At 38.2% G+C, this 24,844-nt stretch overlaps 2 protein-coding genes across 2 annotated transcripts; one reads left to right on the forward strand and one right to left on the reverse strand.

The window, feature by feature from the left end:
• The first annotated feature begins 45 nt into the window (after positions 1–45).
• LOC125231563 (sodium/hydrogen exchanger 8) lies at positions 46–9,794 on the forward strand. Its single transcript, XM_048137020.1, has 7 exons — positions 46–1,416; positions 1,502–1,658; positions 2,704–2,858; positions 3,061–3,212; positions 3,622–3,750; positions 4,385–4,477; positions 7,598–9,794. Exons 1-7 carry the CDS (start codon positions 201–203, stop codon positions 7,748–7,750), a joined length of 2,055 nt encoding a protein of 684 aa, XP_047992977.1. The 5' UTR covers positions 46–200; the 3' UTR covers positions 7,751–9,794.
• LOC125231566 (probable prefoldin subunit 4) lies at positions 9,790–18,075 on the reverse strand. Its single transcript, XM_048137022.1, has 3 exons — positions 17,922–18,075; positions 17,609–17,830; positions 9,790–9,993 (listed from the first exon to the last, which is right to left on the reverse strand). Exons 1-3 carry the CDS (start codon positions 17,952–17,954, stop codon positions 9,841–9,843), a joined length of 408 nt encoding a protein of 135 aa, XP_047992979.1. The 5' UTR covers positions 17,955–18,075; the 3' UTR covers positions 9,790–9,840.
• Between the last annotated feature and the right edge of the window lie 6,769 nt (positions 18,076–24,844).

The following is a 24,844-nucleotide window of genomic DNA, read 5'->3' on the forward strand; positions in this document are numbered from 1 at the left end:
CTAAACAGTGTTTTTACGAGTAGTTGAAACAGTTCCCGTTATCACAAGACAGCTGTCGCTGTCACTTGCGTCATCTATCCCTTCAAATCCCCCACTAAAAATAAATTATAAATCCCACTTGCTGGGTTATCAAGGCAACATTAGTCATATCTTGCAGTAATTGTAAATAATACGATCGAGTAAATTCTACAACATTCAAAATGATCCAGTTTAAGTTTACAGTGATATTCATAAACTTTCTTCTTGTGCTCAAGTTAACCTACGCAACAGATACTAGTCAAGTGTCTACAAATGAAAGACAAAACCGTGGATCGATATCCGAAGAGACAATACAGTCGCAATTGATAAATACTTACGGCAGCAAGTATGACCGTATGTTACAGAAACTTTCAAGGTCGAAAAGACTGGCCGAGGGTAATTCCAGCGAATCAAGTAGTATTGCTAGTGAAAATGGAAACTCGTCTACAAGTTCTACAGAAAGCCCGCACGTCGTTTATGAATTCGGTGCCTCAAATACTTCCTTATTTGCGGTGGTGCCAGTTAACGCTTCGCCCTCGGCACCTCCCAATGCGTCCTCCGTAGGACCTTCCGACGCGGCACCATTGCCGGAAAAAAGTTCCGCCGAGGATGAACACAACAGCTCTATGGCTATATTCTTCGTATTGTGTATTTTGGCTCTCGGAATTCTTTTGATACACATTATGCTCCAAACTGGTTTCTCCTACCTGCCTGAGAGTGTTGTTATTGTTTTCCTCGGAGCTCTAATCGGAATGATCATAAATATGATGTCCATTCGTAACATAGCGAATTGGCGTAAAGAAGAAGCCTTCTCACCCACAGCTTTCTTTTTGGTTCTTTTGCCTCCTATCATATTTGAGTCTGGATACAATTTACACAAAGGTAACTTTTTCCAAAATATTGGTTCAATATTGCTATTTGCTATTGTTGGCACAGCAATATCTGCGTTTGTTATTGGAGCTGGAATTTATTTGTTGGGGCTAGCACAGGTGGTGTACAAGTTGAGTTTTGTGGAATCCTTTGCCTTTGGTTCCCTTATATCTGCTGTGGACCCCGTGGCTACAGTGGCTATATTTCATGCATTGGATGTGGACCCCGTGTTGAACATGTTGGTATTTGGAGAGAGTATACTGAATGATGCTGTGGCTATTGTCTTGACGACTGCTGTGCTTGACTCCAATGATCCATTTATGTCCACTGGAGAGGCAATACTATCTGCCATTAATAGGTTTTGGTTAATGTTCTTTGCATCTGCCGGCATTGGTGTCGTCTTTGCACTGGTCAGTGCTCTCCTATTAAAACATGTTGATTTACGCAAGAATCCATCTCTTGAGTTTGGTATGATGCTGGTTTTTACTTATGCACCTTATGTTCTGGCAGAGGGGATACATCTGTCAGGTAAATTATATTTAATATTTATCATAAATCTACTAATGACCAAGCTATAATGTATGCTGTAACAACTGCTACTTGTATGTTGCAGGTATCATGGCAATTCTATTCTGTGGTATTGTGATGTCTCACTACACCCACTTCAACCTGTCCACCGTGACACAAGTGACCATGCAGCAGACCATGAGGACATTGGCTTTCATTGCTGAGACTTGTGTCTTTGCCTACTTGGGATTAGCCATTTTCAGGTGATAATTGCATATAAAGATATGAATACAAAATATTTGCAGGCCTTAATGCTGTTTACTGCTCTTACTTTTGAGGGATGATTGACTGACCATCTCTCCTGTTACCATCATCAGATCAGCTCCACTATTTACACAACTGCCCCAAAAAAAGATTGTATTGTTTTCAGCATTGATGTATGTATGTGAGTTTCTTTGTTCCACCATGACTTCTGAATGCCTTAACCGATTTAAATGAATGATGTATCATTGGAATCCTTATTCATTGTCTTTATATGTGACATTATCTGGGTAAAGGGTTGTCGATGGCGCTTACGTCCCGCGGCGTCGTATCTGTACACGAACATCGCTCATAACGCCGTAAGCGCCATCGACAATAAGGTCCCTTTACCCAGACAATGTCACATATAGTGGAATATTCATTTGAAATGCACATTTGAAAATCGAAAAGTAGGTCGAAATTTCGCGTAAATTTTTAGGGCTCTATCACATTCGCGAGTTGCCAGTGAAGTAGGGCCCTCACATTAGGCTACTTGGCCCTTTTTAAAGTTTGTCTTATATGATTAAGTACTGTCCAATTAACCGAAATAAAGATTACCATATTTTATTATGACCTAAAAACAGCAAAAAATATTTGTAAAGGATATTTTTACGTAATCAGGCGAAAACAACACAGTCACGTTAATCTATAGATTATCTATAATATCTATGCATCAGGTCATTCTACTCAAAAACAATATTTTCTGACTTTTGAGTATGAGGCGTAAAGTTCATTATGTCAGTGATTGTTTCGACATGAAGTAAGTTCGAATTCGATGACGTCACTACATAGCCGACAGCGTTTTCGATGGCCAAAAAAATACACACATTTTTAATCGAACATAACGCTTACACACGTAGTCATTATATACTTTCAATAGCCAAAATCTATAAATATTGTTTTTTTTTTTATGTCAAATGCTTGAAATACTACAGAAGACTTTAATCCTTGAACAAACTCGCTTCTCTTTCAACTTGCCAGGTGATAGCACACTTATTATATTTCCAGTTTCAAGCACCGTGTGGAACCGGCACTGGTGGTCTGGAGTCTGGTGATGTGTCTCCTTGGCAGGGCTGCCAACATATTCCCGCTGGCGCTACTCTGCAATAAGTTCAGGGAGCACAAAATCACCAAGAAAATGATGTTTATCATGTGGTTCAGTGGTATGTAGTTTTATACTATCAGATTGAATTGATGAAGAATTTCTTTCTGTATTTGTTATAAATAGGTACTCCTAATATGTAGAACTATTATAATTATGTAATCTGCCAACAAACTGTCCTGCAGTTTGGTAGAAGAAGTAAATTGTAAGAACCGGTTTTTATTTCGAGAATAAATGATTTATTTATTTTTATTTGTGACCAGGTCTCCGTGGCGCCATATCGTACGCGCTGTCCCTCCACCTCGGGTTCTCGGATGAGACGCGGCACGTCATCATAACGACCACTCTTATCACCGTGCTTTTCACCACGCTCTTCTTTGGCGGATCTACTATGCCCCTGTTGAAGTTCTTACGGGTAATTGATGTATCTGTTAAGTCATTTCCGTCACTAGAAAAAGCGTCAAAATTTAAAAACGTAGGCGCGAATGTTTATCGTCCTATAGAAAATTTGAATTTCGCGCCTTTTTCTAGTGACACGCTTGTTTGGCCGCCTATTGAAACAGCGTTTTAAAGTCTAATAAGGTTTTCTCTAAAAATCAAATGTATCCCAATTATTCTGAGATAAGTCAATCCCCAATTCCCAATTATTCATTTCTCGAAAGTGCTATCAAAATTGAACTTTATGTGGGATTGTTATAGTTTCAATTCTATTGGCACAAATATGTACCCATTACATGTAGATACATGGTAGGTTCTAAACCTGGAAAAGAGTTTTCGAAATGTTTATTTTTACCATTACAGTATGTTTAATTGAAATATTGCAGGCCAACAAGAAAACAAAGAAGTCGCGGTCATTGCGTAAGCAGAAGGAAGTGAGCTTGTCCAAGACAAAGGAGTGGGGCCAGGCCATCGACTCAGAGCACCTGTCGGAAATAACCGAGGAGGAACTCGAGGTAACTGTATTAAGCCTAGTTGTACTTATCATATTCATCACGTTTGTCCGCAGGTGATTGATGCAGGACCAGATGAAAAAAATAAAATAAAGGAAATAGTCTATTGTAGTCCCGTGCAACAAATGCAATTTTTGAAAATTGGTTGGTGTAAGATGATTTTTACCTACCATTATTCGGCTTCATATCTATTGTATCGTACACTTAGAAGAGATTCTGTCGCGCGCTCATTCCTGTGCTAAGAAAAAAGCATAATGAATTGTAAGAATCAACTTTAGCCTACTACCACAGTGATATATATTTCAGCTGTCTTCGTCGAGGCACAATTCATCTGGAATTGTAACTAGTATCCAAAATAATTGTTTCTAGTTATTAAAGTAGATTTACTAAAAACGGGATACCTTTACGAATTAAGATTCTTAATAGACATAAAACGTGTAAACCGCTTTGATTTGAGACCAACATGCACTTTATCCCAGTAGGTACAAATTAGAAATTGAGTACCTATATGTTTCTTCACGCTACATTATATCCATTATCCATACATTAAACCGCGTGGTCATGCGCGCAAAACAAGCGTAACGTGACCGGAAACGAATCCAAGTGACGTCAGGTAAAAATGGTTGTTAATTTTCAGGTAAATTACTCGCATGCGACCCGCCTGCGCGGCTTCGTCAGGCTCGACATTAAATACCTGATCCCGTTCTTCACGAGGAGGTTCACGCACCAGGTAAGAATGAAATTATAAATCCTAAGCGGGTCGTAGCCATGATTCAATTTGAGGTAGGGCGAGGCTGTAGTGCTACATTAGTAGATGGTGTGTCTGTCATCTGTCTGTCAGCGATGGTGTGTCTTAAGGTAGTGCAATGTGGTTTTAACAACGAACTCATATATTAAGCATGGAAGTCGCCTTTAAGAACATTACCGTTCAAATTCTCGGCACCGTTTAGCACACATACACAATTACGCCTACATTTACACAAGACAATACGTTTACAGGCCCTGTAATCAAAACTGGTAAACAAAATAATAGTCATCTCTTTTATACTACTGTACACAGATAAGTGTAGCTGAAATGCATATAATGTCAGAAACTACCAATCAGCGATTTTATTCGGCTAATAACCTTCTTGCTGTACGTACTGGCAGCTACGGATTCGCGGTTCATATTTGGTTTTCCAATAATTAATAATAATAATAAAATTTGACATGAAAAGGGATGGGTTTATGTCATACATTAAAGAACCAAGCAAATAATAATTTTAATTTTAAGCATATTAAAAAATAACTACATAATTAATTTGTTGTTATGAAATAACAAACGACATAAGAAAATGTTAATCATGACGTAAACGTATTCCGCTATAATAGGTATTTTTATGGCTAGATAAATTCAATTTATCAATCTGTATATCAATGTTTAGTCACGTTCAGGTTGTTGTCAGTTGCCATCTATTGTTAACAAGTGTTAAACGCAGGCTTTGATTTTATAAATTTTACGTTTTTAAATATGTAATTACTTAGATGCCGCCACCGAATGATAATAACGTAGAACACTACTTTCAAACAAAATGTCAGCTGAAAAGTGGTTCCAAAATCATAACACGCCGTACTGACACCAGACCAACCATAGTTCACGTCTAGTTATATTCTACAACCTTCTAAATTAAGATTGGCCATTTAAACCACTATGCCGGTGCTACAAGGTCTGTGATCAAAACAATCGAACTCTTATGTCACTGACACGTATGTGTGGTTAAACAAGTTCACCGGCCTATGTCGGCCACACAGCAGGCAGGCAAGCGTGGTCGCGCGATAAATGATAAAACATCTGGCCGTCCCTATCGCACTATTTAGGGGGGACGGTCAGATCTTTTATCATTTATCGCGCGAACACACTTGCTTGGCAGATGTGTTTAAAAAGTTCATATCCCTATACCGCTGGCATAGGAATAAACAATTGACTTATGCCAGTAGCATAGGAATGAGAATTTAGTAATTTCTACCGGCATAGTGTAGGCATTTAAGTAGTAAAACAGTGCCGAGGACGAACGCTTCGAATAAAATTATACAAAAATAAAGTTTTTAAATATCAATGGCAGTTTAAAATATTGCATAACATCATCCCCATACAAAAATAGCTCGTACAAAATAAAACGAAATAATTATGATCCTAGCCAAATTACACATGAAACTTAATCCCATATTTTTCTCCGTATTTGTTGGAACGACTAGCACATGTTTTTACAAAACAGTGTGGCATATTCTTTTGGTAAACATATATTCTAAATATGCCGTACGTGATGTTCCGACTGGCCACCATTAGCGCACTGACAAGCTCCGTGGCACAATATTGAGGCCCCGCCTAACGTGGCACAATATTCGTGGGGTCATTTTTGAGAGCTCTTTAGACATCTTAGGTATATTAACAATCGCTGGATTTTAAGCTTTTACGGTAGGCCCCACAATGCCCACCTCTAGCTACGGCCCTGAACCTGTGTTTGTAGTTGTGTTGGGACTGAAGCTCATCAATAATTAATTCATTATATTTTGATGGACTGTAACATCAGCAATTAACCTTTTTCGAACTTCTGTCAATCATTAGAGCCGTACTTGTTTGGTTTGTGTAGTTTGCTAATAAGTTTAGAATAAACAATGAAGTCATCAGTATTTCCTTTTTGGACAGATATTTGAACTGAGATTATGCACATAGGAGGCCTTCAAAAATTCTTGAGTTTCATTTAGCCCAAGAATTAATCAAAAAATTATGGCAACTTTGTATGGAAGCTGGTCCAAAAACCAAGAGAGCTTAAAGTAATAATGGTAACCACATTAATGAAACCAATACCTCAGTTCCGAAATGGATTTTCGCTTAAATCCATGTCCATATATTTATTGAAAACCATAGCTGGGCACCGTTAATCAAATAGTTAACTTCGTTAATCGTTAATCCGTTACTTAAAAAGTTAACTTCGTTAATCGTTAAAGCGATACATGTTGGTAGATTTAACGGAAGTTAAAGTTAATCGATAATTCGTTAACCCGTCATAAAAATAGGACTTCACTGTAGGTATTATGTATTTGTATTTACTTAGTATCCACCAAAAACCATTAAAACCTGTGACGCCAATCGGTAAAAAACCGAAATGTAATAATTACGGTCTCTTCGGGCTTTTACTGCCATTGGTTGGCTAAATCCTAGGTTTTACTTCGGATTGGTAATTATTGGGTCATTCATGCGGTCGAGATCGTGGTGCGTCGGTTCTTCAGATTGAGATTTGAGACGACAATTCGATGCTGTGGGCCACGATAACTTGGTAGAGTAATCTAAGGCCCGCCGGACTCGATGCGTCGGTTGCGCGATTTGTCTGTCATGCCTGATGATTGCACTCTATTCCCAGGTTAGTGATCGATCTAGCACGTCTAATAAGATTTAGAAGATCTCGAATAAGTGATCCAAAGTCGCCAATTGGTCTTTAGACTGTTTATAACCGACGGATCTGCTTTTACCGATAAATACTAGGTTTTGCCGTACGAGTACTACGGGCTTTTACAGTAGCAGTCAGGACGTGGTATTCGCGACGCAGCGAGCCGCTTGGGGTGCTGGATTAACGATTAACGGACTCGATGAAATTTAACGGAAGTTAACGAATCCGTTAACATTTTTAAAGTTAACTTAAAAGTTAATCCGTTAACCGAAATATTAACTTCGTTAATTAACGATTAACGGATTAACGAGTTAATGCCCAGCTATGTTGAAAACTCTGCTCGTTATTGAACAATTTATAAGCATAGTTTTTAGCCTATTTTTACCCATGCATAAAACTGATTTTATCTTTTATTTAATCAGGAACTGAAGGACTGTAAAAGCCAGATGACAGACCTGACCAACCAGTGGTACCAGGCCATAAGAATAACAAACGATCGTGAAACAGACGAAGAAGACATCCTACCGCAGAGCTCTCTCTCTAACTCCAACACCAGTCTCCAGAGGGGAGTCTAAGATATGTCTGTAGCGCCATCCAGTAAGCTATGATAGATCGGGTCACTCGTGAAGACGCATTCCTTGGTTCGTATTATTAATGTTAAATTGCTAGATTTGACAAACCCTGGCGTCATCGTGAATGACGCAATCTGAAATGATGTTATTAATATAAGTAAATGAATAGATAGATGAATAATGAAGACTACTAAAATCAGTTTTATAATAAATTAAATTAAGGAACACTAAGGAGATCACAGCTTAAAATGTTATGCATTAGGATATTTAAGATTCTTTACTAATGAAATAGTTCTTATGCATATTAACCATAAGGACCAATCTTTGTTTAAAAGTCACATTTATGAAATGAAAACCTTAATATTTAGTGACATCATGATTTGGAACTCTGTTTATATGGATATTCGGAAGTTTTTATCATTCACCTATCTATTGGTAAATGTTTAAGATATTGATTTAATCAATGTTGATTGTCTGTACTTGTATGTTGAACGTATATTTGTGATTTTTTGATTATTATAGATAATTATAATTTGTTATATTTGTAATTACAATTGAGTATTGTGACAAAGTCAGTGATTGTGATAGCATATTGTTAGGTTTTCTGAATAGGTTGTATATTATTAAAGACAGTGCAATGGTAGCTTTATGTTTTAGTACAAGGTTATAGATTCAGAGCTCTATAAGGGTATAGTAAGTCATTGCATAATTAGCTTTATACCTAAAAATATTTTTTATTTTTTCTTGGGCTTGTAGTTTTGTAAATATTTGTACTTAATTATTGTATGTACTTTAATTTGTATGTCATCTACATATAAGTTAGTATTTTAGTCATTGTGAGTACACACATGTGATATAAGTTATTCTGTAAACAATTGACAACCAGTGTATTTCAAATATGTTCCTATATTTTATCTTATATTAATGTATCCATAAAAAAGTGGATATTTTTGTTCTGATTATTTTACTTTGAAGAGTGTACACCAACATTTCTTTGCACAGAGATCATTATTTCAATGATGATGGTGATCTTTGTTGTCATAGAAAATTACGAAATAGCGAATTAATCAACATGGTTGGCATAAAAACACTTTTTTATGTTTTCGACTTGAATATCCCTTTTGACACTAGGTGTGTTAATAAAATATCTTTATGATAATTACAAGAGGCTAAAGAACATTTTTCCCACTCAACTAATAACTTCAAAATATTCCTAATTAAAGTTAAGGTTAAAATGGAGAAAGAAGTGCCTCTATTTCGTCCATACTGTAATTTTAATTTAGTCATTTCTTTATAGTCATATTCATATGATTAAAAACTCTAGCAAAATATTTAACATTAAATACCAAGAAATCATGTATTGCCAAATAAGATTGTTAGACGATTTTGATGCGTGAAACGCATTTGAGATTAAACAGTAGGTAAAATTGACATCATAGGCATTGTGGTTTGGTTACTCATATTGATCATTAAATATAAGAGTTTAAATTCCCAGTGATACAAATTGAACTTAAAATACTATCTGTCCTATATGGAAACTTCCTACTTTAAATTTCAAAAATAATGAGATTGAGACAAATAGGTATATTATACAGCAGTTGCTGACAATAGTAAACTATAATTAGACTTTAAACATACTATGTTTGAACCAGTTTGAAAATGTAGTAACACTCATATGAGTCACATGCTCATAAGCACAACCAATTTCATGTTACAATTTAACAGAGACTTTACACAACTGCCCCAAAATAAGTGTACTATTTCAGTGTTAATGTGTTACTTTTTTAAATTTTAGGTATCATTGAGATTGAGTAATATTGTCTCGCCCAAAACAGGCACAAAAAATTGGGTGGTAATAATGAAAAAAAAAAAAGTATTTCAAACTTATAAAATGTTATTATTTAAGCATTTAGAGAAGAGTTAAATATCTTAGCGACAGTGAACATCTGGCATAGTCTCACACAAACTTTTTCATAAAAATATTGATACCAGTTATTGTTGAAATCACAATAAAATGTATCTTATTAAATAAAAGTTGTGACACTGCTGTGTTAGTTTTATTTCAATTATATCTGAATATTGCATTTAATGCGTCATTCCTCCTCATTTTCCAAATTTATGTGGCTTCCAAACTTTCCATAGAGGTGTGCCTTCAATTCAGCCATTTGAGACTTGAGTTCATCACATTTGGCCTCTAATTCAGCAATTTCATTTTCCTTTTTCTGTTTTGACTCTTCTAATGATTTCTGAAAAAAAAAAAACATTATCTAAATAATTTTAACTACAAATAAAAATAATACTTTTCTGGGTAATAATACTTTCCCTTTCATACAATTTTCTCCATAATTATTCTTTTCTGGGTGTTAACATTATATGGATATGGGCATGCCACGTGCTGCCTTGGCTCTAGGCCCTTATACGGCCGTCCGATCACTATACAAGTGGATCTCGTCACAAAAAGAACGCCGCACTGAATGATCTCGAATTTAAAGGACCCAAAACAAAAGCCGGGTGGCAAACGAATAAACAATAAAAATCTCTAATTAATTAAATGAAAATTACTCCAGTTTCTGTATCAGACCTTGAAGTAAACAAAACCCAACAAATGTCATTCCAGAACAGCCTTAAAAATCTTATGATAACATTTGTTATCATGTTTCTAAAATATTATATTTTCCAAAAATCAATACTTAAACTATATCAAAATAATACAAAGTTTTTCTGGAATGACAGCCAAAATACCTACAATTTCGAATAATCCTTGTTGTATGGCAACCCTACAACAGATAAACATAAATATGTGCATTTGAAGTGCAACAGATAATGCAATGAACGAGAAGGAAGTGTTTCATTCAAAAATTAAATTTATCCAAAATATTTAATTACGACTATCAAAAAATCTGCTACGTTACAGTATGTTGCATACATATTACTCTTTATATGGGAATTGTTTTCCAGTTCAAACTTTGACAGTGGAGCAGCCGGGACTCACCTTCTTCAATAGCTCGATGTCCGCCACTCCAATTTTTGAGTTATTTTCAACACAGTTCGGTGATCTTGATTGAAACTTATGCACGTGACGTCACTTGTGGGAGCGCTCCCTTTTTTTCAACAATTTTGAGTTTTTAAACTTGAATATAAACTTTTGGAAGCGTCCGCGGCGGTCGTTGTCTTTCACACTGACGTTTGTAGGTGAGGTGAGGTGGGGGAAGGAATGGATATTGCCATACATAAAAATATATTTAAAAAAAGGATGCGTTCGAGTAGTGTGTGTGTATGTGGGTTATTAAAGTAATATGAAAATAATTAGAAATGTAATAAATATTCACAATGGCGTAGCCAACTTCGGGGCGCCTAGAGGTTTCCTCTACATTGAGTTAAGTTATAATTTGAAATGATTACTACTAAAACTACTATGTGTTTATACTATAAACTAAGTTTAGGTATACTATATTAAGTTAAATTATTGCGTAGGTAAAGGACAGAGCCGAGTTACGGGACGGACATAAGTCCCTGAAGAGGTAGTTACTTTAGCGACACGAATGATGTTATCTTTTCCAGGGAAAACTTCTGAAACAACCGCGAGAGGCCAAAACATAGGATGAGAATTATGATCTTTAATGACAACAACTGTTCCCACTGTCACAGGGTTAGATGGAGTATTCCATTTATTGCGTTGCTGAAGGGAAGTAAGATATTCAGTGCTGAAACGGTTCCAATAGCTTTGAACTATTTTATTTAAGAGTTGATAACGAGTTAGCATATTATTTGAGACGTTAGTATCAATTTTCTCAGCGGGTAAAAACTTAAGCGGGGTGACGTTTAAGAAATGACTTGGAGATAACGCGGTCGGATCAGATGGATCCGAAGATAGGACACAAATTGGGCGGCTGTTAAGCAAGCCTTCAATTTGAACAAGAATTGAGTTAAATTCCTCATAGGTTAGAATTTGAGTACCTATAGCTTTGTATAAGTGTGCTTTAACAGATTTAATATTTGTCTCACTCAAACCATTAAAATTAGGTCCATAAGGTGGACTATGTTGAAATTGAATTTTATGTTGCGCGAGATAATTGGTTAAATAATTATTGTAATCAGTGGACTGTATAAGTGGGTAAATTTCATTTAGTTTGTGTTTCGCGCCAATAAAATTAGTTCCTCCGTCACTATATAAAATAGAAACAGGGCCTCTGCGTGAAATGAAACGTTTAAAAGCGGCAAGAAATAAGTCCGTGCTCAAATCAGAAACTAATTCCAAATGGATAGCCTTTGTTGTTAAACAAACGAAGAGACATATGTAAGCCTTGTGGCTTTTAACTCCGCGCCGGCGTATATGCGTGATATAAAACGGTCCGCCATAATCGACAGCCGTGTGTACGAATGCCTTTACTTGTGAGACACGGATGGCGGGAAGGTCGCCCATCGGTGGCTGGATCGACACTGGTTTGAGTTTGAAACAGGAGTTGCATTTGTGCACTCTTTGACGAATTAAATTACGAGCAGCGATGATCCAGTATTTTTGTCTAATTAATGTAAATACCAGTTCGGGACCGGTATGCAGGTTCGACGAATGGTAATAGTCTACTAACAGCGATACTATTCTACCTTTTGCGGATAACAGTATTTGATGTTTTTGATCAAAACTTAATTGAGAATGAGTGAGTCTACCTCCAACTCTTAACAGACCTTTGTCGTCAATGAACGGTTGTAATTTTAAAACAGATCTACTAGGAATTAATTTATTCTTTTTGATAGCTTCAAGCTCGCGGGCGAAATAAGTTTCTTGATGATAGAGTAATACACGGGTTTCTGCGCATTCTAAATCATTTAAGTTTATAGTACCATGCGATTTTAATACTCTTAAAAAGCGGAGAACGTAAACAAGTGTGCGGATTAATTTAGTCCAAGTCGCGCATCGCATGGCGAGGTTATGAATTGGATGAGTAGGTTCGAACGTAGACACGACTTGTGCGGGGAGCGATGTGATTTTAATTTCTTGCAAATCCTGATTGTGATTATTTATTTTAAATTCTTTTACAGGCCATGTATTAATTGGATCAAACAGCCATTGCGGGCCATGGAACCAGAGTGAGTTATTTATTAGTCCTAGAGGCGTTACAGGTCGTGAAACAATATCTGCCGGATTTTCTACACCACGAACGTGAAACCAATGCGCTGCGGGTAAGTATTCATTTATTTGAGCGATACGATTAGCTACAAATGTTTGATATTTATAAGCTGGAGAATGAATCCATGTAAGAGTCACAGTGGCGTCTGAAAAAGCGTAAATTTTATCTACAGTGCATCGTTTACTTAGGACGTTTCGAACAGAATGTATTAATTTAGCAAGTAACAAAGCTGCACAGAGTTCTAAGCGAGCGAGGGTTTTATTTGGATTGGAAACTTTGGACTTAGCGGTGAGTAGTCTAACTGAGTGAGCGATTGAGTTTTCATTCGTATCTACGCGAATATAGATGGCAGCACCGTAGCACTGCTGGCTGGCATCGGCGAATCCAATTAGGGTTACTCTGTTACTAGCTGTGATGCCAATGTGGCGCGGTATTTCAATTTTTGATAAGTGTGGAAGTTCCAGATGAAATTGTTTCCATTTGGAAATAATGGAGTCGGGCACCTCATCGTCCCATTGAAGTTGAAGTTTGAAACATTCTTGAATGAGTAATTTCATATAAGCTACAACGGGGCTTATGAGACCTAAAGGGTCAAATAAGCGCGCAGTAACAGATAAAATGGTGCGTTTTGTACAAGTTTCTGGAAAATCTATATTTGTTTTGAAATGGAAATTGTCATCAGTAGGTTGCCACTGCATACCTACGATTTTTGTATCAGCGTTGGGATCATCATCGAATTTCACAGCGAGAGGGCTTTTTGTGCGGATGGGATTCGCGACAAGAGTTGACTATCATTTGAAATCCATTTGACTAAATTAAAACCTCCTTCTTTGAACATAGCGGTCATATCTTTATATATTTTCTCAGCCGTGTCGACGTCATCAACGGAGCTAACATAATCGTCAACGTACATATGATTTTCGGCTTCGTGCGCGGCGAGCGGGTACGACGCGCGACTGTCCGCGGCGAGCTGTCGGACGACACGCAGAGCTAAGTATGGTGAACTTGAGACGCCAAAACAAACCCTATTGAAATGATATATTTCAATGGGTGAGTTGGAATCAAACCTAAACAAAATTCTTTGAAAGGAGTGATGATCAGGAGAAAGTTTGACTTGAAAATACATTTTTTCGATGTCTGCGGAGATTGCGATTGAAAATATGCGGAGATTTAATAGCAATTCGAATATATTATTCTGTAAAACTGGTCCGGTATATAGTAAATCATTTAAGGATTTTCCTGAGGTCGTTTTACACCCAGCGTTCAGTACAATGCGCGTTTTTGAAGTTTCTTTGTCCGGGCGATAAACGGCTCTATGCGGTATGTAATAAGAATCAGTGTTTTGAAAATTATTCGGAACCTTTGTTAAATAACCTTGATCGATATAATTTTGAATAGTTGAGTTGTAATCTGACCGTAAACCAGATGAGTCGAGTTTCTTTTCTAGATTCAATAAGCGGTGCTTCGCGGCAGAGTAAGATGATCCTAGTTCGGCGGGCGAGTGTTTGAACGGGAGAGCGACAGTATAGGTACCGTCGTCACCGCGCGTATAAGTTGACTGAAAATGTTTTTCACATGCTTCGTCGTCGGGACTAAAATGGTTTTTTTCTGGGACATTTTCAATTTCCCAAAAGCGTTGCGTTAATTGATCGAGACGAAAATCTTCCGTTTGGCAAAAAAATGTCTTTTCCACGTTGTGAGAATTTAATGAGTGAGTGTTATTATTGAGCGTTTGAGGTAAACACAGGGCTCTTCCGCCGGCGATATATCCTAGAGTAGTTTCGAGACCGATAATTGTCGAGGTCGGTGAAGTTACTTTTCCCGGTCCGAGTAATGTAGGGAATAATTCATTGCCTATCAAGCAATCAATTTCACCCGGTAAGTAATATTCGTCATCAGCCATCGGCAGGCCTTGCAGGTGTTCTAACTGAGTGGCTTCGAGTTGAGTTCCAGGTAAAATGTCGGTAATGTCATCCATAACGCGACAGCAAACGGTATAGGAACAGCGTGAATCGTAACGAGAATGTATTGTGAGTTGCGTTATTCCAAATGTAGTATCTGTGATTTTTCCTATGCCATTAATCACAGCGGGCTCAGTAATGACCTTTAAATTTAAACGTTCACAGCAAGCTTTCGTTATAAAGTTAGTAGCCGCTCCTGTATCTAAAAATACGCGGATACTATGTCTTTGGTTATTGTTATATGCATAAACCGTAGCGGTTGGGCATAAAACTAGCGTTTCAGTATTTAAATTCTGCGCGGGAACGTTAACAGATAACGCGAGGTTGTTATTTTTATTAGCGGGAGTGCGCGGCCCGTTTACAGCTGAGACGGTCTCGCTGTCCTGCGTGCGAGCAGTACTCGCCGTGGGCGAGCGCGGCTGACGCGGCGAGTGCGACAGAGACGGAATATTCGCAGAGCTTGGACACGGCGCTCTTGTAGCCGTCGCGCCTGCTTGACTATTTATACTTATATTGCTCTTGTCGCTTGTGGAATCAGCTGATCGCGGGGAATTAGAATTGGTATCGTAATGTAGCAAAGAGTGATGTTTTTTTATTGCAAATCGAACATCTGTTTGTTGATTTGCAAGTACTGATATGGTGAAAACCTAAGCAGTTTATGCAAAATGTGTGTTGACGTACTATGTCATTACGCGATTGAGTGTTTTGTTTTAGGAAATGGTCGCATTTAAATAGCGGGTGTGAGGGTTGAGAGTTGCAGACTTTGCATGGTCGAGGCTGAGTAACAGTTTCTGACTTGCTTGAAGTTTGAGGTTGGGAAACTTGAGGAACTTGAGCGACTTGAGTACAGAATGTTTTTATTTTATTAATTTGCGGTGCGGGTTTAGCAAAATTTTGAGTGCGCGTGTTGTTATTATTATTAGTTTGAGAGCGAGACTGTGAGTGGAGTACTTGAAGTTTACTCTGTTCAGTTAAAAACTTTTTCAAGTCACTAAATTTAGGAATATCAATTTGTCTATGAGTCTGTTCGAATAGATCAATCATAGATTTATCCAATTTGCTTAAGGCAATATGTGTTATAATGAAATCTGATAAGTTATCAATTTTCAAGCGTTGTAAGGCTGCTTCAGCGGAACAAAAGTTGTCAAGTATATTATCTACAGACTGTCCAGTTTTTTGCTGCAACATTTGGTCTAGATAGATAGAAGCTTGTACCCTAGTATCTTGATATTTTGCTAGAAGAGCTTGCCATATGATTTCATAATTTTCTGAGGTAGCGGTTATTCCGGAACAAACATTGAGTGCTTTTCCGCTGAGACATCCTATAAGGTACTGGACCTTTTCAGCATTTGTTAAGCGAGTGTTAGTGTGTATAACACTGCGGAAATTTTCATAGAAGACTGGCCACTTAGTAGGTGTACCATCGAACCCTATGAGTTGAAGCGGGGGTAACTTAGTATTAAAGTTATTATTTTTCTTTTGGTCCTCAAGCTCTTGCTTCAGTATGGTTTCCTTTTGTTTAATGTAACAATATAACTCGTCAAATGTATTTAAAATACTAAAACTCGGCTGAGCCTCAGGATTTTCTTTGAGTTGTTCAATCAAAAGTTTATCTACTGTTTCTATATAATCTAAACGGGTTTTATCTACTGATTGAGCTCTTGCTAAAAACTGCGTGCGAGATACATCGTCGGAAACCTTTAAGCTTAAGTTATAGACTTCTTGAATTATTTGAAACAGAAATTGTTTTTTATGTTCGAGAAAAGTAATCATGACATCTTCGTCGCTTGTACCATCCTCATTTTTCTTTCCACCACCCATCTTTTGCGAAAAGTTAGTTTAAAATAGTTGTCAATATGCGTGATTAGTTGAATAATAAAAGTGCGGTGAGCGGCGAATAAGTATTTAATGATTTTAAAATGGCGGGTAGGTGTAGGTATATATGGTGCAAGCGGCGAACAACTTTTTACATTTAATTATGCGAAATATGCGAGTTTTACCAAAATAAGCTTTTAATTTTGAAGAATGAGTAAAATAACTGATGTTTAATAATAATTGGGTGTGAAATACTAATAAATAAGCGTGATGCGAAACAATTAAATGCGAAGTCACGTTGTGCGTTTGTAACAAATATGTGAGGAAATTATATATTTTTGAGCGTGAGTTAATGTAAATATGAGTGAAATAATGAAATATTTGTATAGGGAGGATCCGGGTCGTAAGGATCAACACTTGGAGCAGCCGGGACTCACCTTCTTCAATAGCTCGATGTCCGCCACTCCAATTTTTGAGTTATTTTCAACACAGTTCGGTGATCTTGATTGAAACTTATGCACGTGACGTCACTTGTGGGAGCGCTCCCTTTTTTTCAACAATTTTGAGTTTTTAAACTTGAATATAAACTTTTGGAAGCGTCCGCGGCGGTCGTTGTCTTTCACACTGACGTTTGTAGGTGAGGTGAGGTGGGGGAAGGAATGGATATTGCCATACATAAAAATATATTTAAAAAAAGGATGCGTTCGAGTAGTGTGTGTGTATGTGGGTTATTAAAGTAATATGAAAATAATTAGAAATGTAATAAATATTCACAATGGCGTAGCCAGACAGTAAAAATGAAGTACCATATTAATATAATTTATTATTTGCTGTTCCGTGAGTAGACGAAAACTAGCACACTGGCCCTACATTACACAGATTACACTATAAAGAAAACTGAGGACTTACTATGAAGTAGCAGTTTCCTCTTAAGCCGCTATAGTTAAAATATTTACCATTGTATCTTCTAGACTCTGGCAGATGAATACTTCTCCTACAAGGTAAGGGATCTTCTCGCTGTCGTCGGCTAGCGCCAGCTCTTCAACGGCTTCCTCTAAGTTCTTCATGTCGTTCTGTATTACTTTCAGTTCATCTTTATAATCGTCAACTTTAGCGTTCAGGCGAGCAAATTTGTTAATTTTTTGTTGGTCTTCAAAGGAAATGTGGACATCGGAGTCCTGGAAATAAATAAATAAAGGTAAATCAAACGAAAATGAAGACAGGTGTAGCAGGGTTCAGGAAACTTGGGAATTCTATGTTATTACTGACCGGTTGAAATGTTCCTTTCCCTGAATTTGCCATTGTGCTCAATAACGCTTTAATCTAATCACTTGAAATTGTTCTAAAGTAATTCTCACAGGGTTTTCTCGTTCGGAAAATAAAAGGTAACCTCTGAATAATGTATACTTTGACGTTAGGCAATTTGACAGCTCGAAGTAGGATTGCCAGGTGAGAAAAATTGAATCACTGCATTAGGGCCCCCACAGACGGGAGACAAAACTGTTTTGTCTCCGTCGCTCGGTCTATGGGCTAGTATGAAGGTGCGCACACGAGGCGACGCAACTTTTCATACAAATACGACGGAGACAAAACAGTTTTGTCTCCCGTCTGTGGGGGCCCTTAGAGTGTCAAGCACAGCACCTTACTCTTTGGTGTCAAGTTGTCGTGCTAAATCCTAATGTAAAAATATACTGTATAACTGTTATTAACCTTTTGACCGCCGTAGTCTGATATATCAGACAATCAATATCCAGCCCACCTCGCCGGAGTCTGATATATAAGACAAAGGTCTGATTTGGTTTTTATAGTGTATAAAGTGGTCCCATTCAAATGCAAGCTCTGATCTGCGTGGTGAAATTTTGTATTGGTGGCGCTACGGGCACGTTCGATGAAAAATTCACGGCGTTCAAAAGGTTAAAAAGGAACTATAATATTGAACTAATAAAAAACCGGCCAAGAGCGTGTCGGGCCACGCTCAGTGTAGGGTTCCGTAGTTTTCCGTATTTTTCTCAAAAACTACTGAACCTATCAAGTTCAAAACAATTTTCCTAGAAAGTATTTACAAAGTTCTACTTTTGTGATTTTTTTCACATTTTTTAAACATATGGTTCAAAAGTTAGAGGGGGGGGACGCACTTTTTTTTCCTTTAGGGGCGATTATTTCCGAAAATGTTAATATTATCAAAAAACGATCTTAGTAAACCCTTATTCATTTTTGAATACCTATCCAACAATATATCACACGTTGGGGTTGGAATGAAAAAAAATATCAGCCCCCACTTTACATGTAGGGGGGGTACCCTAATAAAACATTTTTTTCCATTTTTTATTTTTGCACTTTGTTGGCGTGATTGATATACATATTGGTACCAAATTTCAGCTTTCTAGTGCTAACGGTTACTGAGATTATCCGCGGACGGACGGACGGACGGACGGACGGACGGACGGACAGACAGACATGGCGAAACTATAAGGGTTCCTAGTTGACTACGGAACCCTAAAAAAAACCAGACAAAAAAGTTAAAAAACAAGTGGCTAAAGTCACAACAAACAAACAACTAAGAAATATATAGTATCTTGCTGCTTGCACACGGAGCGTGTGTGTCTCACCCACGCACCGTTTGCAAGCTTGCGCAGGTTATGGGCCATCTCACATTCGAATGTGAATTTTGATTGGTAGATATGGCTATAATAAATAAAAATGATCCTTAAAGATTCATATTACCGCATAGCGTTGAAGGGTAAAACTCACTCCATTTTCGTGTACCTACGGGAGCCACTCTAAAAAGAATGATTCCACTATTTATTTTACAAATTTAATTATTACTGATGTAACATCCATGTCTTGCAGTTTTTCTAGCACCAACAGCCATGGAGCAAAGCCGTGGACGTAGACGTAGTCGGAGAAAAGACAGACAAACGAACGGATATAGCGAAACTATAAGGGTTTCCAGGTTCAGAGCCATATAAATTACGAATGTAGGTAAAAAACACACTATTAAAATAAAACTCTATGTTACAAGTTAGTGGGCACTACTGTTATGCATAGGCATCCCTCACTTCTTTCGTGAATAGATATATAATATAATTAATTATCCAACGTATTACAAGGCGTGGTAAATTCGTAAGTGAAATAACAACGTGCCTAGTCTTTCATACGTCATATGGACGAATTTATAAGCAATGATAAATTTATGATGCAATTGTATAATCGTATTGTCTTTGTAATCAATAGGTGACAGCATAAATAAAGAAAGATGTTACGTAAGGTACAGCGGGGCAAATCTCGACTGGGGTGCAAATGTAACTGGTCCATTTTTTCCATGTTTTACAATGTTTGGATTATTAAATAGAGTGTCCACCGGTTATATATGGTAGGCGTGTTCAGTGGACACATGTAGAACTCAACATCATAGTGTAATAATGGAAAAATGGATTAGTTTAGTTACATTTGCCCCCCAGTCGAGATTTGCCCCGCTGTACCTTAAACCAAAATTCCGGTAGGTACGAAATTTAAAATATAGAACTCGATTTGACTTTCTTAACATCATCACAAGTTTTATTACTTATTAGAAAATATTTGAGTGAGCGAAAAGCTCGGGAGACTGCAAGTTCTGCCGTAGGTAACCAACTATCAAATTAAGTTCTGAATGCTAATAAATAGGCCTTAATACCGCCTAAATCTTACATTATGATAATATGACACTGGCGACTCTTGACTTTGCACGGGTCCCACAATTTTGCATCGAAATACATATATACAGTATACACCTCAAAATTTCTCAAGAGTAATTTTATTGATAGGTGCTTAATATAGGTAGGGTAAAGCCCCTCGTACTAGTTATATACTTCCCACAGTAGAGCTTTCTTGAAAACGTGTAATCAATGATTGACCAAAAACTAGCCATAATAAAAGTATGACGTGATTTATGGACGTCCCTAAGAAAAACTGCAAATAAAGTGCTTTTGGGGTAAGATATTTTTAATTATTAAACTGAAATATTTACACGTGCCTAATGCTAAGCGAAATATAGCAATTAAATAAGTAATAAGGAAAATGAATTAAAGCGAAAGGTCTCAGGGGCCATTCGAAATACAACGTGGAGGTAATCAAAACGAGGAGGTACAATAGGAAACGTTAGGATAGATGTCGCTACTGTAACCGTTGCTAATTAGTAACCACCTGGTAGGATTAAAAAATAAATAGTGGACCGATTTTCATCAAACGGCTATGAACACTCTCGAGTTATTCAACTTTCAAACAAAAAAAAAAACGAAATCTAAATCGGTCCATCCGTTCGAAAGCTACGATGCTATAAACAGACACACACACAGGCAGACAGACAGACACGTCAAACTTATAAAACTCTTTTGCGTCGGGGGTTAAAAATACTCGTACCTATCAGTTTGTTTCCTACTGGTAGTTGACAGTGAGATCCTACTTCGACTACGTACCTATTGCAGGATTTGCAGGCATTATTCTTTGTCGCTATAATTACGCCTCTTGGAGTAAAATTGAAAGATGCCTGAGATTTGGTAACTTGTTGTTCGCAGGGTTTGTTTTGGAAACTTCCGTGTTTGGTAATTTTGGTGGCCCTAAGATGTTTGCAGTGTCGAAGTTGTGCAACTTAGTCTCTAGGGTATACCCCCAAGAAGTCGGAATGCCAACGTCACTCAAAACTTATAATTTGATTTCCGACACTATTACTCTAAGTAATCGAACATTCTAAACAATTATGATTAATGCATGTACCAGTTTGTTACCTTTTTGTGTATGATTGATGATTGTGATCGATGCAATATTTATTTATCTAATTTTTATTACAAATAATACAACATACATAACTTAATGCCAGAAGTAATCTCTACCAGCCCAATACCAGCCTTTGGGCAAAGCTGAAAAGTTGTGGGTATACGCCTAATAAACTGGTTCAATTGAAATTTTAATAAGTATTATGGATTTCTAGAAATTATTATTTTTATGAATTTTATGACCCGAGTATTAGGCAAACTTTAATATTTTTTTATAAAAAAACTAGAAGCCGTGGCACCGTCGGAGTTTTAGTCTACTACTTATTCAAAACCTTCTTAACTGTAGAATTATGTAATAAAAACAAGGTGAGACAAAATTGGGGTTTTTAATACACTGTGCCGGGTGGAATAAAATCATGATATATTTAAAAAAATCGATTAGGTTATTTTTAACAATATTAGGTTTAAGAGCAAAAGAAGGGAGACTTCCCAATATCTTTAAAAAGGAAGCTCATGGACATATGCATTCTCCCCATCCTGACCTATGGGGCACAAACTTGGCCTTTGACAAAAGTTCAGAAATCCACCTTCAAGGTCTGTCAGCGCGCCATGGAGCGTAGTATACTCGGCATGAAGTTCACCGATCGCATCAGAAACACTGTACTACGCTCCAAAACACGGATAACTGACGTAGCTGAAACAACCTCCAAGCTTAAGTGGGACTGGGCAGGGCGTTTGTCGTATGCCGGATGACTTCTGGGCTAAAACGACAACCAATTGGGCCCCGCCAAATCGAACCCGGGGTCGCGGCAAACCTCGACGGCGTTGGCGAGATGACCTTGACGCTTTTGATGAGAACTGGTGGGAAGTGGGAAACGGGCCAGGACCGGGATACGTGGAAAGGGAAGAGGGAGGCCTTTGACCAGCAGTGGGACACTCTAGGCTCATACTTATAAATAAATAAATAAATAAATCATCATCATAAATTTAAGAGCTGAGCTCTTGTCGGTGAAGCAATCTCCAGCTATGTCTTTCCTGGGCTTTTTCTTTGACAGCCTGATACGTCACGACATTCACTTTTTCTTTAACTTGGTCCATGTATGGCCTCCTTGGCTTTCCCCTCTTTCGTCTTCCTTCTACTTTCCCTTCTATGATGATCATGATGAATTCGTCGTGTCGTAACAAGTGTCCCAATATATTTCCTCTTCTGCATTCAACAGTTCTTAAAATACACCTCTTTTCTTTCACTCTGTTTAAGATTTCCTCGTTTGTGACTTTCCCTGTCCAACTTATTTTCTCCATCCGCCACCAGCACCACATTTCAAAAGTTTCAAGGCGTTTTCTGTCTCGTTGCAGCATCGTCCACGTTTCGCTGCCGATGGCGATCAAATATATGAAAGTGGTGCGTTCCTAGCACACATTCTAAGCTTGTATAGGTGAACGCGTACCATGCTTGTATGAGTGAGATATGACAGGTTGACTATTCGTGTTTTTGACAGGCGGTAACTGCGAGGTAACCGAGAGGGGGTGGGCGGCGCTTTCAGCGGGGAGCGGAAGTGGCCATACTGTACGATAGTACTCTTTGTTATACTGTGCTAGCGAGCTGTAAAGCCGGGTACTCACTAGCGAGCTGTAACTGTTACCGAACAGATACTGTAACGAGGTTCTAGTGTGTACGCATGTTACAGTTCGGGCTCGCGACGTCGCCGGATCCAGTACCCCGAGCGTACTCATTTAGCGAGCCGTAGCTGTAACCGAACAGATACAGTAATGAGGTCTAGTGTGTACGCGTGTTACAGTTCAGGCTCGTGACGTCGCCGGATCCATTTCCTGGAGCGTACTCATTTGTGAGCAGTAACTGTAATCAAAAAGATACAGTAACCAGGTTCTAGTGTGTACGAGAAGGCCACATCACTAAAATTAATGACGAGCCGGATGTATCTGCATTTTTGGATTGTAACTCCACAATGTCGGACGAAGGTGTCTCTCGCTTGTGCAGCATATATGTATATTTATATTTATAGATGCATTATTTTATGATACCTATCGGCCACGAAGAAGGTGGATTCAGAGAATGTACCGGAAAAGAAGTGATCTACTGTAAATAATGAAAAATAAAAAAAATTGTAACCATTATAAAAAATCATCGAATGAGTGCAACCGATTTCGAATATTTAATAAATTTAGGAGTCTACAGGACACTATTCTCCATTTCTCCCTGTAGGAGTCTATCAATAGAAGCTATTAAATTTCTCCTCTGACCATTCACTCATGATGAAAAGTTTGACGTTCGCAGCGGATTGTTACAACCTCTCTTCTCGACGTCCACGAGCGCACTGCGAGCGCCCTTTGATTCGCGGCAAAAACCGACAATTATCGGCTCGCTGTGAGCCGCTCGTGTTGCGTTCGTTGCAGGCTCGTGAACCACGTACACACTATGTTTTTGGTTACAGTAACGGTTACGGTTACATGCAATGTTACAGGTTCTGAAATGAGTACGTTGTAAACATTGGTTCGCTGCGAGCAGCAACGCGCACCGCTCGCAGGAGGTTCGCGAACCATGTACACACTATGGTTTTGGTTACAATAACGGTTACGGTTACCTGTAACGTTACAGGTTCGGAAATGAGTACGTTGTAAACATCGGCTCGCTGCGAGCAGCAACGCGTACCGCTCGCAGGAGGTTTGCGAACCACGTACACACTATGTTTTTTGGTAACAGGTCATGCAACGGTTACAGTTACAGCTCGCTAGTGAGTACCCGGCTTAACTGTAACTCCTCTGTCCATTCACTCATGATGAAAACTTTGACGTTCGCAGCGGCTTGTTACAACCTCTCTTCACGACGTCCACGAGCGCACTGCGAGCGCCCTTTGATTCGCGGCAAAAACCGACAATCATCGGCTCGCTGTGAGCCGCTCGTGTTGCGTTCGTTGCAGGCTCGCGAACCACGTACATACTGTTTTTAGTTACAGTAACGGTTACGGTTACATGCAACGTTACAGGTTCGGAAATGAGTACGTTGTAAACATTGGTTCGCTGCGAGCAGCAACGCGCACCGCTCGCAGGAGGTTCGCGAACCACGTACACACTATGTTTTTGGTTACAGTAACGGTTACGGTTACCTGTAACGTTACAGGTTTGGAAATGAGTACGTTGTAAACATCGACTCGCTGCGAGCAGCAACGCGCACCGCTCGCAGGAGGTTCGCGAACCACGTACACACTATGTCTTTTGGTAACAGGTCCTGCAACGGTTACAGTTACAGCTCGCTAGTGATGCTCCAGATGTACAATTTTATTAACTTTTTCTTGATGGTTGTATTTATTCTAGCTTTAAACAGATACTTTTTTTCATTCAATGCTTTCTTTGCCATGGCTATTCGTGCGGTGATGTCTTGAATACATCTGGAGTTATTGGTGATTATGCTACCCAGGTATT

The sequence above is a fragment of the Leguminivora glycinivorella genome, chromosome 12 (genome assembly GCF_023078275.1).
Source record: "Leguminivora glycinivorella isolate SPB_JAAS2020 chromosome 12, LegGlyc_1.1, whole genome shotgun sequence".
NCBI classification, from domain to species: Eukaryota; Metazoa; Arthropoda; class Insecta; order Lepidoptera; family Tortricidae; genus Leguminivora; species Leguminivora glycinivorella.